We start from the raw sequence: 14,646 nt of genomic DNA, 5'->3' as shown, positions 1-14,646 counted from the left end.
AAATAACAATGAGCATTAGGGCATAGACTGTTTGGAAAACAGTCTGCCAGTTCCTCAAAATATTAAACATAGAGTTACCATATGACCAGCAATTCAAATTCTAGGTATATACTGAGGAGAATTGGAAACCTATGTCCACACAGAACTTGTACATGGATGTTCGTAGTAGCGTTGTTCATAACAGCCAAAGTGAAAATACTGAAACGTTCATCCTTTGGTAAATAGATGAACTAACTGTGGCATATTCATACATTGGGATACTAATGAGCCTTAAAAAGAAACAAAGGACTGATAAATGCCACAACATGGATGAGCGTTGAAAACATGCTAAACATGAAACATGAACGTCGAAAACATGCTAAACGTTGAAAACATGCTAAGTGAAAGTAATCAGACACAGGGAGAGGACTCCAGTAAGAGGACTTACACACATGAAAATCTTTGAGCTAGGTAGACCTGGCTTGCCACTAAAACCTATTTAGTAGATTCAAGATAATTAAAACTAGGGAATCGGTTAAACAGAGGAAGGAGAAGAAAGAATCAATGCAGTGTCCTTATGTAGCCTTCAAATAAAGTGAGTTGGAGGATAATGGCTCTAAGATAGGAATGCTTCTCAAAAATGGTCAGTTCAAGTTCCCTTGTGCCTTATTGATCAACCATGTAAAAATATGCATGCAGTGACTGTGGATCCTCTGGTAATTGGCTCATATCTTACATTTTGCTCTTTGTAGAGCATGCCATTTCAGACACCATTAGAGAAACAGTCAGTACTGTTACTAATGGAGCCGCCTTTGACTTATGCTCATGGAAGATCTCCAGGTGAGCGCATTTTACTGATGGCGTAGAATGAGCTGTTATTAACCTTAAAATTTGTTGTTTTTTAATTTTTTTTGGTTCCTTGCCATTCCATCCTCCAAAAACATCATTGAATTTATTCTTAGGGAGGTAAAGATTTTTGTTTCTTATTTCATTTTGTAAGCCAGGATACCACCCCAGAATAATAGATTATTAAAAAATTTACTTGTTATTTGGGAACTAGATTGTAGTCAGTTTTTGAACTATAAAAGAATATGATTTTTATTTCTATTTCTATATAAAAATTATTTCATGGGGAAGCAACTCTGTTAGGTTACCAGAAAGTAATTATTTCATGGTCTTTAGCCAAACATCTGGGAGAGAGGATCTTATCTGAAGCAAAACTCGGGTGATGTATTTGCTTGCCTGCAGGCGACTCACATTGAAATTCCAACAGACCTAAGGTACTGCGTGTTCATCTGCTGTACTTCTCCTTACACTGCACAACAAGGACTGTTTGTCTCGCACTAACCTGTCATTAGGCAGCCTCTAATTTAGATCCTCCTTTCTGTACAATATGCTTTATTCGTATGAGCGATACCAGAAAGGGACGAAAAAGAGCTTCTCCTTTTCCCCTCAGAGCTGAGGTCCTTGGACTTTACTTTTTTCCTTTCTCATTCTTACCCCACCTCCAGACTTTGCTGCTCTGTATTTCTCTACTACCAAACCTCTATCTTACTGTTTTGGCCCATCCTATTTCTAACTCAGGGAAGGGCTTCCTGGGGGGACCCACAGGGAAGGCAAGGAAAGATACAACTCTGAGCCTGTCCCTCCGTTCCTTTCCAGTCTTCTCTCACTCCCTCTTCAGCCATTAATACTCTGATCCGAGGGAAACCTCTGCATGTCAGCTCGGATTGCTTACCATCAGTCATGTCTTCACACGTCTCTTTTATTTCTTATGCAGCCTTGACCCATCTGTGGTCAATCATCTGACTCTCTTTCTTATCAGAACCTTTGACTCCTTTTCCCCTGTTCTTCTGCTACAACCAGCTGGTAAATCCTTAACTCTAACTCTCAAAGTCTCTCTTCTCCACTCATATTTCTGCTCTAGAATATTCCATAATAATATGGTGCTGCTACAAATTGCAGTAATTTCATCTCCCCTGGGCCCTCAGCAGTGTGGAAGGATTTTTAAGAAATCCATCTGATGTAACAGTAAAAGACAAAGCAAGGGAGAGTTATTGGAATTTTCTTAAAAAGGGGAAGCACAGCCTCTTTGGAGAACAGTGTGGAGATTCTTCAAGAAGTTAAAAATAGAGCTTCCCTATGACCCTGCAATTGTACTCCTGGGTATTTACCCCAAGGATGCAGATGTCATGAAAAGAAGGGCCATCTGTACCCCAATGTTTATAGCAGCAATGGCCACGGCCGCCAAACTATGGAAAGAACCAAAATGCCCTTCAACGGACGAATGGATAAGGAAGATGTGGTCCATATACACTATGGAGTATTATGCCTCCATCAGAAAGGATGAATGAATACCCAACTTTTGTAGCAACATGGACGGGACTGGAAGAGATTATGCTGAGTGAAATAAGTCAAGCAGAGAGAGTCAATTATCATATGGTTTCACTTATTTGTGGAGCATAACAAATATCATGGAGGACAAGGGGTGTTAGAGAGGAGAAGGGAGTTGGGGTAAATTGGAAGGGGAGGTGAATCACGAGAGACTATGGACTCTGAAAAACAATCTGAGCGGTTTGAAGTGGCGGGGGGGTGGGAGGTTGGGGTACCAGGTGGTGGGTATTATAGAGGGCACGGATTGCATGGAGCACTGGGTGTGGTGAAAAAATAATGAATACTGTTTTTCTGAAAATAGATTGAAAAAATTAAAAAAAAAAAAAGAAACAAGCAAAAAAAAAAAAGTTGGGGGGGGGCAGGAAAAAAATGGGCTTCTGTCAGTGTTTTGGGTATTGATACAGGCAGAGTCTCCAAATTTCCCTCCCTGAAGGGCTGGACCCTTTCTCGTCTTCCTACCTGCATGTTTCTAGGCCTCCAGGAAGTCCTAACCAGTAGTTTGACCCTGCATTGGCCAGTCAGGACAGATGGGGAAAAGTTAAGTTAGTTCTAGTTTTTGCAGCTGGGACAATATTAGAGAGAAAAGTGTGCTTTCTGGCCTCAGTTAGACCATTAAATGTTTTCCCTCCAGAATCATTGTTTATATGATGGTTTTATCTACAAAATGTTGTAAGGCTTCATTTTCTTTTTTGATCAGAGAGGCTTTTTGTTCATTGATTTGGATAGCCAACTATTGTATTCAGTGTCGATTCCATGAAAATGGAATGTCAATTACCATGGAAAATGCATTTTATATGTCAAACCACCATTAAATCAGTTTACTGCCTCCTGTTTTAGCATTTTCCTGTATCACCCATCACCTGAGACATTTTTTTCAACCTTTCAGTTTCTTGGAACATGGAGTGATATCGAGCACATTGTAGTGTGTATATAGTTGGGAAAAACAGTTTAAATGCTGAACCTGCATGTGTGATTTTTATTTTGAGCAAGACTCTGTACTCCTTCTCCCAAGACCATGAGCCTCCATTTCTTTAATATGACAGGGCTATTACTAGGATTAAGTGAGATGTTTTATGTTACAGGTCTAACAGAGTACCAGGTTCCTGGTAGATGTTTTATTAATGTGAGTCCCCTTCCTGCCCCTTGACCTTCTCTCTGCGTACTCTGTGTCATACTTGACACTCGTCTTAATTATGTACGCAGTACAATATTAGAGCTGCACAGGAATAAAATATAATTGAGCAGAGAAACATAGACAAGACATTTACTCCCCTAATGGTGGGGATAACTAATTTGTTTCTATTTGGGAGATTGTTTTCTACAAATAATACCTTATAATTTTTCAGCATTTTACTGAAACATGTATTCCTGACTGAGCATACTTTATGCAAAACACAACTGCTGTTTGTTCCTAGGTGGTTTGTACTTAGAATTCACACGATCTAAAAGAGACATTATCGCTTTTTGTTTGTTCATTTGTTTATTCATATATTCATTCAGCAAATACTTACTTAATGCTTATTGTGTGCCAGAAACTATTCTAAGCCCAGGAGATACATCCATGAACAAAATTATATTGTTGTTAATAATCATAGACTTGGTGCAAGTTGAGTCTACAAGGTGATCCTTGCCTAGAAGGAGTTTAATGCCAAGATTTCCTTCCTAGGTCCAACAGCAACTTACCATGAAAAGTAGAAAGTTACCACCAATCTTGATTTGCTTGACTTAACCATAACAGTAAGTGATTCAAGGGTTAGAATGGGTATCATACTTCCCTTTTCTTCCTAATCTCGTGCCAAACCCCAAGCCCATAGATAGTCCCTGGTCACAGGTTGGGTAGTGGGGGTAGCAGCAGCAACAGTATTAAGTCCTAATGATAATCTGTGCTTTTAAATGGGTACTCGCTAAAGAACTTAATCCAAAGAACAAGGTGACAGCTGTGAATTCAGGGAACTTTGAGGCCTTTCAGCAGGCTCTTAGAGACAATTAAAGACCCTATTTACTGATGCAATCAGAATGCATTCTCATAATCCTTCGAAAGTGTTTACGAAGCAGAGTATTTGCTATTAAACAAAAAAAAATCTTCACTGTGACTCTTTACAATGTGGCAGAGTATTTGCTATTAAACAAAAAAATCTTCACTGTGACTCTTTACAATGTGGAAGGGTCAAGTTGAAATCCCAGCCCCGTCAAACATGTCTGATAAGGCTCTCCGTGTCTCAGCCCCGTTGACCACCAGACTCTACCCTGTCTTCATGTAAGCACTTGGCACAGACAGTTCATAATCATTATATCCATATATTTATTGTAACATATTGGTTATTTTTTTTCTGTCATGCTTTAAGTGTTCTCAACAATTTTCTGATCTTTCTCTGCAAAAATTCCCCCAAATAAGACAGACATATTCTGATTGCTGCTGAGAATGGTATTGACTTCATACAATGCTGCCTAAAGTAGCAAGAGTAGCATTTTGTTGATTGGATCTTTTGTGTTTTAGTTTACATTCCAGGAATGTTTTCTGTGTGTGTATGTGATCAGGTAGATCCTTAACTGCTTGGTCATTCTAAAGAGGAAAGTAGAGCATTTATTTGAGGTATACTAGGTGTCAGTGTGCTGAATCCCCAGAGGCTGTTACCACCACAGGTCTTTGAAAGAGTTAATTTCAGTATGCATTTGAGAAATGGGAAAGCCAAGGCTCAGAAAATTTAAGTAATTCTATCACACTTCTAGTATTAAGTAGCCGTCTGGGGTCTGACACCGGTCTTAGCGATTTTTCCCCACTGTCCCCTAGACCTGGCAGCGAGGACATTTGTTTCCATTTCTCGGGCTGTGGTTTTCCTTTTCTGTTTTATTAAAGTGACTGTATTCATTGTAAATGACGTCAAATTGCACTTCGGAAGAATCAAGGAGGAAATAAGTTGAGGTGCTGATGACTTTCATGTAGCGAATTCTCCAAGAAGGGCCTCAGTTGTGAGCCCGGAGATGCTGTCATCCCAGCAGTCACTGGTGGCCTTGGTGCCTCTTGCCAGGTGTCTGTAAGAGCCTGTCAGACCATTGTCCTCATTGTTTGAAACCGAAATATGACTGGGGCATTTCCTCTCTTTTCTGCACAAGATATATTCTACTTGTAATACCATTGTCAGTTTCCTTTTCTTTCCAACCATCCATCATCATTCAGCATTTTCTCTGGTGCCTATCACCCAGCCGCTGACAGCTGAGATTAGACTGTAAGCATAATGAATGAAGGCGAAGGAGATGCTCTGGCCCCTGCGTGCTCTTCCCGGGGTGGAACATGTTTCCTCGGAGCGCTTGTGACAGCCGGTCCCAGATTACCTGATTACGGGAAGGCGGATGAGGAGAGGCGAGTCTTCTCACTCAGAATGTTGAAATGCTGGACGAACTCTCAGAGGATTCGACACTCAGACCATATGGTCTTTGGCCACAGTCTTTACTTTTGGTTCCGACCTGTGTATTTTCAAGAACATTTTCACTGGGTTGGTGCTATTTTTGGTAATCAAGTAAGCTGGATTCGGACTCATAGTAAAGAGGAAATCACATCAAATGCAGGGGAGATGGGGTTTGCAGTGGGCCCAGAAGCATAAAATGAGGCTCCTGTAGGAGGAATTTTGTTGAGGGGTTGAAGTATTTCTGCCCAAAGTTTACTTTTTATTTAGTTTAACACCACTCTGTAAAGCAAGTCATCATCATCTTTCTGGTGCTAACAGGGAACAAATGCAACTATTACTTAGTTTCGAGCCGGATGCTAGTCCTCATCCTTCATTTTCACAGCCAAATCTTCCTCTTGCTGACCTTTCTCGTGGCCCCTGGGCCTTATTTCTGGTTTCGTATCTTTTGTTATCTACGTTCCCTATATGATTGTCATCAACAAGTGTTTATTAAGCACACCTGTTACCTGTAAGGCTCTGGGGGTGCAGAGAGAATTGCTTATGTTTGTTAAGTCTTCGACAGTTCCCAAACAACTTGCATGTATATTTTCTCATCTAACTCCAATGACATTCTACGCAGGTAGGTCTCCATGTCTTCCTGCATTCAGCAAATGTATACTTTCCAAAAAGTTCCATCCCAGGCAGGATAATGTTACCTAAGCAATTAGAAAGCAAGTGACAATACAAGTGACCCATGTTTAGGTTATTTTATATAAAGTCAATGCTAACAGAATTGTGGACGTTGGGAGAGGGCCACTCAACAGTTGAAGGCTAGACCTGCTGCCTAAAGAAATGGTAGGAAGGGACAGGGCCCTCCTGATGGAAGCCGGGTGTGGAGCAGGACATGGCGGTGTGCGCACCGTCCGTGCATTTGGTATGCACGAATCTACCCAGTTTGACTGCAGCTGGGTTTATCAGGTCTGTATGTAACTATTAAGTATCAAAAATCATAGCACCTACAAATTTTTAGAAAGCGTTGGAGATCATGTAGTCTAACTCATATTTGTCCCTAAAAGAAATGCTTGTATTCCATACATGAACGCACTTTATTGTTGTGTAGATTTATTTCATAGAAAGTTTTTGTTTGTTTTAAAGATTTTGTTTGTTTGACAGACAGAAGTCACAAGTAGGCAGAGAGGCAGGCAGAGAGATAGGAAGGGAAGCAGGCTCCCTGCTGAGCAGAGAGCCCGATGTGGGGCTCCATCCCAGGACCCTGGGATCATGACCTGAGCCAAAGGCAGAGGCTTTACCCCACTGAGCCACCCAGGTGCCCCTCATAGAAAGTTATTTATGTTGTGCCTGGAGTGCAGAATAGAACCTGTTTATTTTCTACACATACACACATGTTTCCTTGGTAATTCAGTACTGACTTCATTTTATGATCTTAGAAGTGTTTATAAAGACGATCTATTTGTTTGTTTGGAACCACACATGCGCCCTTTAGAAGAGGATTTTGTGAAAGGACTCATGTTTGTGGTAGTCTTGATGCTCTCCTTTCGCAAAACCACTGACTGCAGAACACTGATATCTCTGGTGTAAATATAGTAATACAAGATGGATTTTTTTTTTCGAATGGGAAAAAATAGCTCATGATTTTGAATCAAGAGGGGTATATGCCATTATACTTTCTGTTTTTCTTAAGAAAAGCCATGCTGTGATTAGTTGGTGGAAACTACTGATCCAAGTGGGATTTGTCTAGACTCGGATGCCTCAGGGAAGTCTTGATGATCCAAGGTATGGATTTCTGAGGCTTCACATGTTTTTATCAGCCAGTCTCCAAGATACCTTGGAGACCATTAAGATAGATAATAAATCAAATGAGATTTAGTTTTGTTTGGTATCATGCAAAGAGCTGTAATTGGAAAGAGAATGTTGAATTTAGAAAAAAGAAATGGAATATTTTAAGCGTGGATTGTTCGGATTTTGAGGAGGCCCAGGAAATGGCATCTGTCTTTACTGTCAGATTTCTGATACTATTAAATAACATAAGTAAGGTAGATGGAAGGCGAGATATCAACTTTTATACTGACATAAGCTAGCCTGGGAGATGTGGTCTACTATGAGGGCCAACTGAGCTTGCTAACTGAACGTCAAAATTAGACAAATGGACTCACCCCCTTACAGAAGGGACTAGACCACCTCATCCTTCCCTGACAAAGCAAGAGCTTTATTGTTGACTTTGTGAGACAGCACTGGCCGTCTGCGGGCAGTCTGGTCTCTAAAGTGGAATAAGAAGGCTGCTGCGACCGGCATGCTCAGCTCGGTCTTCTTGGTTTTACCAAGGGGATTACTTCACTTCATCTGGAGTGAGTAAAAGATAGAGGCCAGGGATTACGTTAATTTTCATTCTCATAGTAGGTGACCTGAGTAGTGTGTGGGGAAGGGAAAGCATTTCTCCCAACATCCTAAGATACACATTTTTTCACATTTTAAAACCTCTGAAATTAGGATGTCATCTTAAGTCAATGGCATCTTCACGGCTGTGGCCCAAAAAAGAGTCAAAATGAGTTGTTTTTGCCTCAGTATGTGTGAGCTGAGTGGGTATTCCTCATACCATGAGCCTTCAATGTTTCAATTAATGAACCTGTTAAGGATCATTTGAGGAAAGATTATGAGTCTTGGTCGGTGTAGGAACACCTTCTCTTTAAGCCTTCCGGTAGCATCAAGTACGTATCAGCATTAAACCCTGTGGAATCAGTATTAGAGGCTGGACTAAAATACTGGATGCACTCCTTCAAGAAACCCACTAGTGACACCTTTTAGCAAACAAAGATATTGACAACTCTGGGTCATTAAGAAAAGCTGGATTCTGAAAATTATATAGGTTTAAGAACACCTTAATTTTTCTAATTTTTGTGTATAAAATGTGTGTGAGAGATTTATGGTAAACATCTATTTATTTTGAAAGTCTTAAAGCCTTAAAAAATCTTAAATAAATATTTATATATAAATTATATCACCTTCTTGTATATATTTAAACTATAAGAAGCTTTTCAATGAAGGGGAAAAAAACTCTAGGTAATAAGAAAGCACTGTATCGTTTCATTAGCAGGATTTTTAAAAAATTTAGTGTTACTTAGTGTACCTTGAAATTCCTGGGGCTTAGACTGATGAAGTGTGGTCAGGTAGGTTTATGTGGTCTTTGCTCCAGCCTTGAACAGCCTTCGACACCCTTGAATGCTGCTTCCTCTTTGGGAAAGTTTCACGTGCTGCACCGTCTAAGACAGACACTGACGAATGCAGATCTAGAAGCTTAACTGGGTTTACCCTACACTGCTTCTTTAAAAATACTATTTATCTTTACTGACCTTTCGCTCCAGAGTGAAAATGCTGCCCTGCAGTTTATGTAATGAGGACGACTAACTGAATCCAGTCATTCAAAATAATTGTATAGATTTGAAGGCAACTGTTTTCAATGGCAGCCCTTCTTGTGATAGCCTCACGTTCATCCCCATAGCCTTGGTTTATTTTTTTGTAAAAGTTCTAATAAACTAAATTTATCTCCTTTTTCCTGAAAGGGGGTCCTGATGACAACTTAATTGAAGGTGGAGGAACCAAATTTGTTTGCAAACCTGGAGCCAGAAATATTACTGTCATATTCCACCCATTACTAAGGTAAGTCAAATCCTAGGTACTTACTGAAAGTCATTATTTTCATTATTTTTGCTGACATAGGTCAGCTGCCAGTAGGTCAGTCAGCATTGAAACAAGTCCTCAATAAACACACAAAACAAAAATTTGTTCCATTTTCCAGGGCTTCACTATCAAAATTTGTCAGTAGAACAAATAATGTCAACTTTGCTAAGTACCTATTTGTTTTTTGGAGGAATGCGCCATAAATACTTCTTTAAATAGTTTTCTTTGTTTCCTACTCCCTGTCCTTGCCCCTCTTCCTCTCTCTGTCATTGTCCCTCCATTGCTTTCTTTATTTCAGGGACTGGCAACTTATGGCCTGTAGGAGGAATCTAGTCTGTCACCTGTTTTTCTGTTCTTTTTTTTTTCACTAAATTTTTTTTTACACAATCATACTCCTCTACTTATGCATTGTCCCTAGATGCTCTGTGCTGCAATGTGGCAGAGTTGAATATTTGCCAGAGAAACCGTACAGCCTACAAAGCCCAAGATGTTTACACTTAGGCTCTTTACGGGGAAAAATGGCAGACCCATGGCCTTTCTCCCTAATTTACATTAATGGCTCGAATATCCTCTGAGGATTGGCAAGCTTTGAAACAAATATAATTTATAAATACTGGAAGACATTATAGATGTCATGTATATGGTTTTATATATTAAAGACAACTTGATGTGGACTAGAGTGAAATTTACTATATTGCTCAGTTTATTGTCGAACTATGACTATAAAAAATAAAAATCTGTGATAATTGCATTTTAAAAACCATTAAGCCCTAAATACCTTTAAGAAGGAACTTTTTGGGAAGAGAGGAAGGGAGTTATTTTTCATCTAAAGTTTTGGTTTGCAAGATGAAAAATTTCTAGAGACCTGGTTATACCACAGTGTGCATATATTAGCATTACTGTACCATATACCTAAAAATGATTAAGATGGTGAATTATATGTTAAGCATTACTGACTGCAGTAAAAAAAAGGGTACTCTTTGAATGTAGAAATCCCATATAATATTAGTTGTGTATGTTTTCTCTGCAATGAGCCAGTATATATTTTTCCTTTTTTCATGTAATATGGACCAGAAACTCTTGGGTTCATTATAAGTCAGGTGCTTCTGACTATCACATTAACTTTCTCAGGTAACTTCTATAATATTTGAGGCATTTGAAATAACAGTTAAGGAAGTACTGCTGAGTTGGCCAGATAAATATTGCATATATTTTTCTAAAACACAAGCAGTTTATTACTGGGACTATCATTATCCTACCTGCTCATTAATCAAGACTTTCTGAATTGAAATCATTAGAACTAGTTCAATTTAGATCTCTTGTTTAGCTAAGAGATCTAAACCTAAGCAACCAGGTTTAGAAATTCTTCTGGAATACTTCACCCAATTAGTTTTAAATGCAGAAACACAAATAGGCAAATTAAAGAACAACAACAAAAATCCTTTCATGTAATAACAAGAGATTTTTAAAGAAGCATTATTAATCTTCTGAAAAATTCGTTTTAGCAAACGTTTGCAAACGTAAATCATGTAATTTAGGAAATCATGGAATTAAGAGAATTAAGACTGTTCCTTTGTAAATTTAGTTGATTTTCTATATAAATACATAAATTACAACATCTAGAATTTCTGGATTAAGTAACAGTGCTCATATTTATTACACCTGACTTTGGTAATTGGTTTACTATTCACTCTCATCTTTAATTAAATTGATTTCTACTTAGTTAGAGTTGCTAATTGTTAGGAAAATGGGAAAATACCTTAATCATTATAGGCATCTTCTAACCTAGATTTAATGCCATAATTTACTGCTAAATCACACCATGGCATGGATTAATGTAATCCTTATGCTTACGTTCATTCCAAAGCACGGAAGGAGACCTTCGGTAGTTTCTTAGCTGTGACGTCAGTCCCCACTTTTCAGGAGATTTTTTTCTCTGTAAACTTTTTTTTTTCCCCTTTGTAAATGTGAAGTTAGGAGATTGAGGAAGAAAAGTTACCCTTATTTCACAGTTAAGAAAATGCATTTTTGCTAAAGTATGGGTAGAGTTTAATGTATTGCAGTTCTTAACAATCATTTTTTTAGCATTTATTCTTCTTTGTAAGAGAGATGTTTTAAGACTTGATGCTACTCCCACTAGTTTTACTCACTTGATTGGTCTCTACTTTAATTCCGAATGTTATTATTGATTAGAATGGGTGAAAGTTTTGTTGCATGATACAGTGTATATTCATTCTCTGTGTAACTCTTAATGGAAGTCACCAGAATATTATGTGGTCTGCAAGGTAAGTTAATTCCTTTCTAAGCAAGTGATCATTATAGACTTTAGATTAGCCTTTGGTGTAAATTGTAACCTTGCTTCTCATTATAAAAAAACCCATTATAAAGTCTTAGCTGAAACCTCACTATTGGCTTATAAAATGTCAAATGATTAAGATCTTACAGTTGTTGTTGTTGTTGTTTAGTTTTAGTTTTTATACTTCAGCATTTGTTGGTGATTAGATTTATTATTTCTTCTAAAGTTTGGAAGTCTAGTTTTCATAATGAGGAGAGTCAGTGTGCATTGTCGTACTGGTGCATTTCAGTTTTACTCTTCTTGAAAATTTTCTCAATTTCTCCTGTAGCCGTTCATTTATTCATGATCGACAAATGTATACTGAACACTTAACAGTGCAAGTTTTCCCTTCTCTAAGTTCAATGTGGACTTTTGTTTAGAAATAATCACTCTTATTTTTATGGGATTATTTAAATAAAACATGTAGACATATATTTTCCATCCTTTGGAATGCCCCTCATGTTACTCCCATGCTAGCTCAAAGTGGATATGATTTAGCATATTATTACTTACAAGACCATGTAGCCTGGTGGGAGAGTTAGTGTAGGAGAATGGAATTAAAGCACTGGATTTAACATTTATAGTGAAAACCACAACAAATTAGGTTCAGATCCAGGTTCCTCTGTTCCGTTTTAATCACCGATTATTTATTGGAGTCTGATTCTGTGCGAGGTCCTGAGGAAACAAAAAGCCACTCCCTTGGTAGCTGCACGGGCTGCAAAATCTGAGAAGCCCCCAAACAGTGATGACTGGCGAGGATGGAGAGGAGTGGGAGCTCTTGCACGTAGGACATAGATGACGGCAGCCTTTCCCGCACCCAGCAGGGAGCCATCGCATAACCTTTGACCCAGCACTTCTTCTCTGCCTGTGCTTCTGCTCAGATGCCATGACTCCTCGACTTCCGCTCCTGAGTCCCCAAACTCGAGTTCAGAAGAAACTTAGCATAAGTTGGCTTTGGTCATCCATTTAAGTGCTGTCCTTGTTTTCTTGCACCGTCTCAGGGAGCTGAGATCTTTTCCGTGGGAAAGGAGTTTTTTTTTTCCTTTTGCTACTTTCTCCCTATGTCTGGTAAAACTTGTATTCTGTCTTCCTGAAATCCTGCAGATGCTTGTGTATATGTTATTTATTAAAAATTGTCCTTCTCATCATTTTTATTTAGTGGATAGTGCATTCGTTGCTGTGTAAAAGTTTTCTGTACTGAAAACTCAGAACCACCCTGTTCGAGAAACCACACAGCACATTCCTGTTGCGCTGTTTTGTATATTCTAAGCCGTCATTTTTACTGTCCTCCCATAAAATCATTGTACAGGGTCCCAGATCTGGCAGCCTTGCAAGTTTATTTTTGTACTTTTCTCCTAAGTCCTGCAGTTTCTTCACTAAGAAATCTCACAGGGGGTCAGAGGTGAGTATAGGGACGGACCTCCAGTTTGTTCTCTACCCCTTAACTCTGCTGTCCCCTTGACTTCTTTGTTTAATGCATTTCCTTATCATATTCTCTTTCTGGGTAAGAAATCAGAAAAGTGTCCCAGAGAATGACGTTTTAGAAAAATGAGGTCTGTGGTATTATCTTGCCTGCTTTATTCTTAGCCTAACGAGACATTGTGTGAAACTTACCCCTTAACGTAAGCTTTTGATGCTGAGTTTATCTAATCAGTTTTGCTACTTCTGGTTCTAAGTGAACAAAACATACTGAAATGAAGAGGTTCCTTTTACCTAAGTAGATTCTGAAATACTTTCACCAAAATAGAGACCCTGAAAATGACAGGCCTAGTAACTTGTCCCCCACTCACTGAAGTAGTTGCTGCTTTTTACCTTTTTCTGGAAACCGTCAAGAGGAATGGATGGTTTCACTCTAATAATTATTTTATAGACTTTCAATTTTGGAAGCACACAGGAAATATGTTAATGGTGAGATTCAAGTGATAATATTTCCTTTCTTTGGTCTAGATCAGATACGCATTTGGATTTTTTTTTTTTACACAAATTATTTCTGAATAGTTATATCATGATAAACTTTACCAACAAAATACTTTTTGTTGAGGTATCAATCACAGTTTGACAGAGTAGCACTTTTTAGTTATAGTTAATATATAATGTAGCCATTTCTGGAAATTTGAAATTACCTTGTGGTTGCTATTTGTGGGATTTTGTGGAGAGGGTCAGAGAATTTATTTCTGTCTTTGTTTTTTCATTTATTGCTATTCCTTATACTCTGAAAACCCCCCAACAGAGAATGTCTGTTCCTTAGATTGTTAGTACCATTCCTTCATGTAGCAAAAACTTGAGAGACAACAAAATTTATTCCTTTACAAATCTAAATGCTTGTAGCATCTAACTAAAGTATTTAAAAACACTCTCAAGCTTTATTAATCTCTTATTTACTTACTTACTGCATGCATTTGTGATTGCATACATTTTTGGGTCAGGAAGGCAAATTGGTGGGGGAATGTTGCTATTGGAAACAAAGTTATGGGGCGCCTGGGTGGCTCAGTGGGTTGGGCCTCTGCCTTCTGGCTTGGGTCATGATCCCAGGGTCCCGGGATCGAGCCCCGTGTCGGACTCTCTGCTCAGCGGGGAGCCTGCTTCCTCCTCTGTTGCATTCAAACGTCTCACAGCTGGAGGCTTTGGTTTCAAAGATGGAATCATCAGAGAAAAGTGGTGGGATTTCATATGACCCATCACTGTTATAGAAATAAAAATTTCTAGTCATGAGAGCTAGGACAGGTTGGAGTAAGGACCCCAAGTCCAGGGAAGCCTTCTCACTGTGTCTTGACATGGCCTCTTCCTCTTCTTATAGGGACACCAGCCTTTCTGGATTACAGTCCCACTCTTATGACCTCATTTAACCTTAATTAT

The 14,646-nt window shown here is 38.8% G+C and overlaps 1 protein-coding gene across 2 annotated transcripts in view; it reads left to right on the top strand.

The window, feature by feature from the left end:
• The window catches only part of EXOC4 (exocyst complex component 4), a 728,800-nt gene that overhangs the window by 321,453 nt on the left and 392,701 nt on the right, over nt 1-14,646 (top strand). For both annotated transcript variants that reach the window (XM_082693983.1, XM_082693984.1), the window contains exon 10: nt 9,338-9,434. In XM_082693983.1, coding sequence (XP_082550109.1) covers nt 9,338-9,434 — 97 coding nt within the window. The remainder of the gene's footprint in view (nt 1-9,337; nt 9,435-14,646) is intronic.

This window comes from Mustela nivalis (genome assembly GCF_964662115.1).
Source record: "Mustela nivalis genome assembly, chromosome: 12".
In the NCBI taxonomy this organism is placed as follows: domain Eukaryota; kingdom Metazoa; phylum Chordata; class Mammalia; order Carnivora; family Mustelidae; genus Mustela; species Mustela nivalis.
This window is presented reverse-complemented; position numbering and strand designations above follow the sequence as displayed.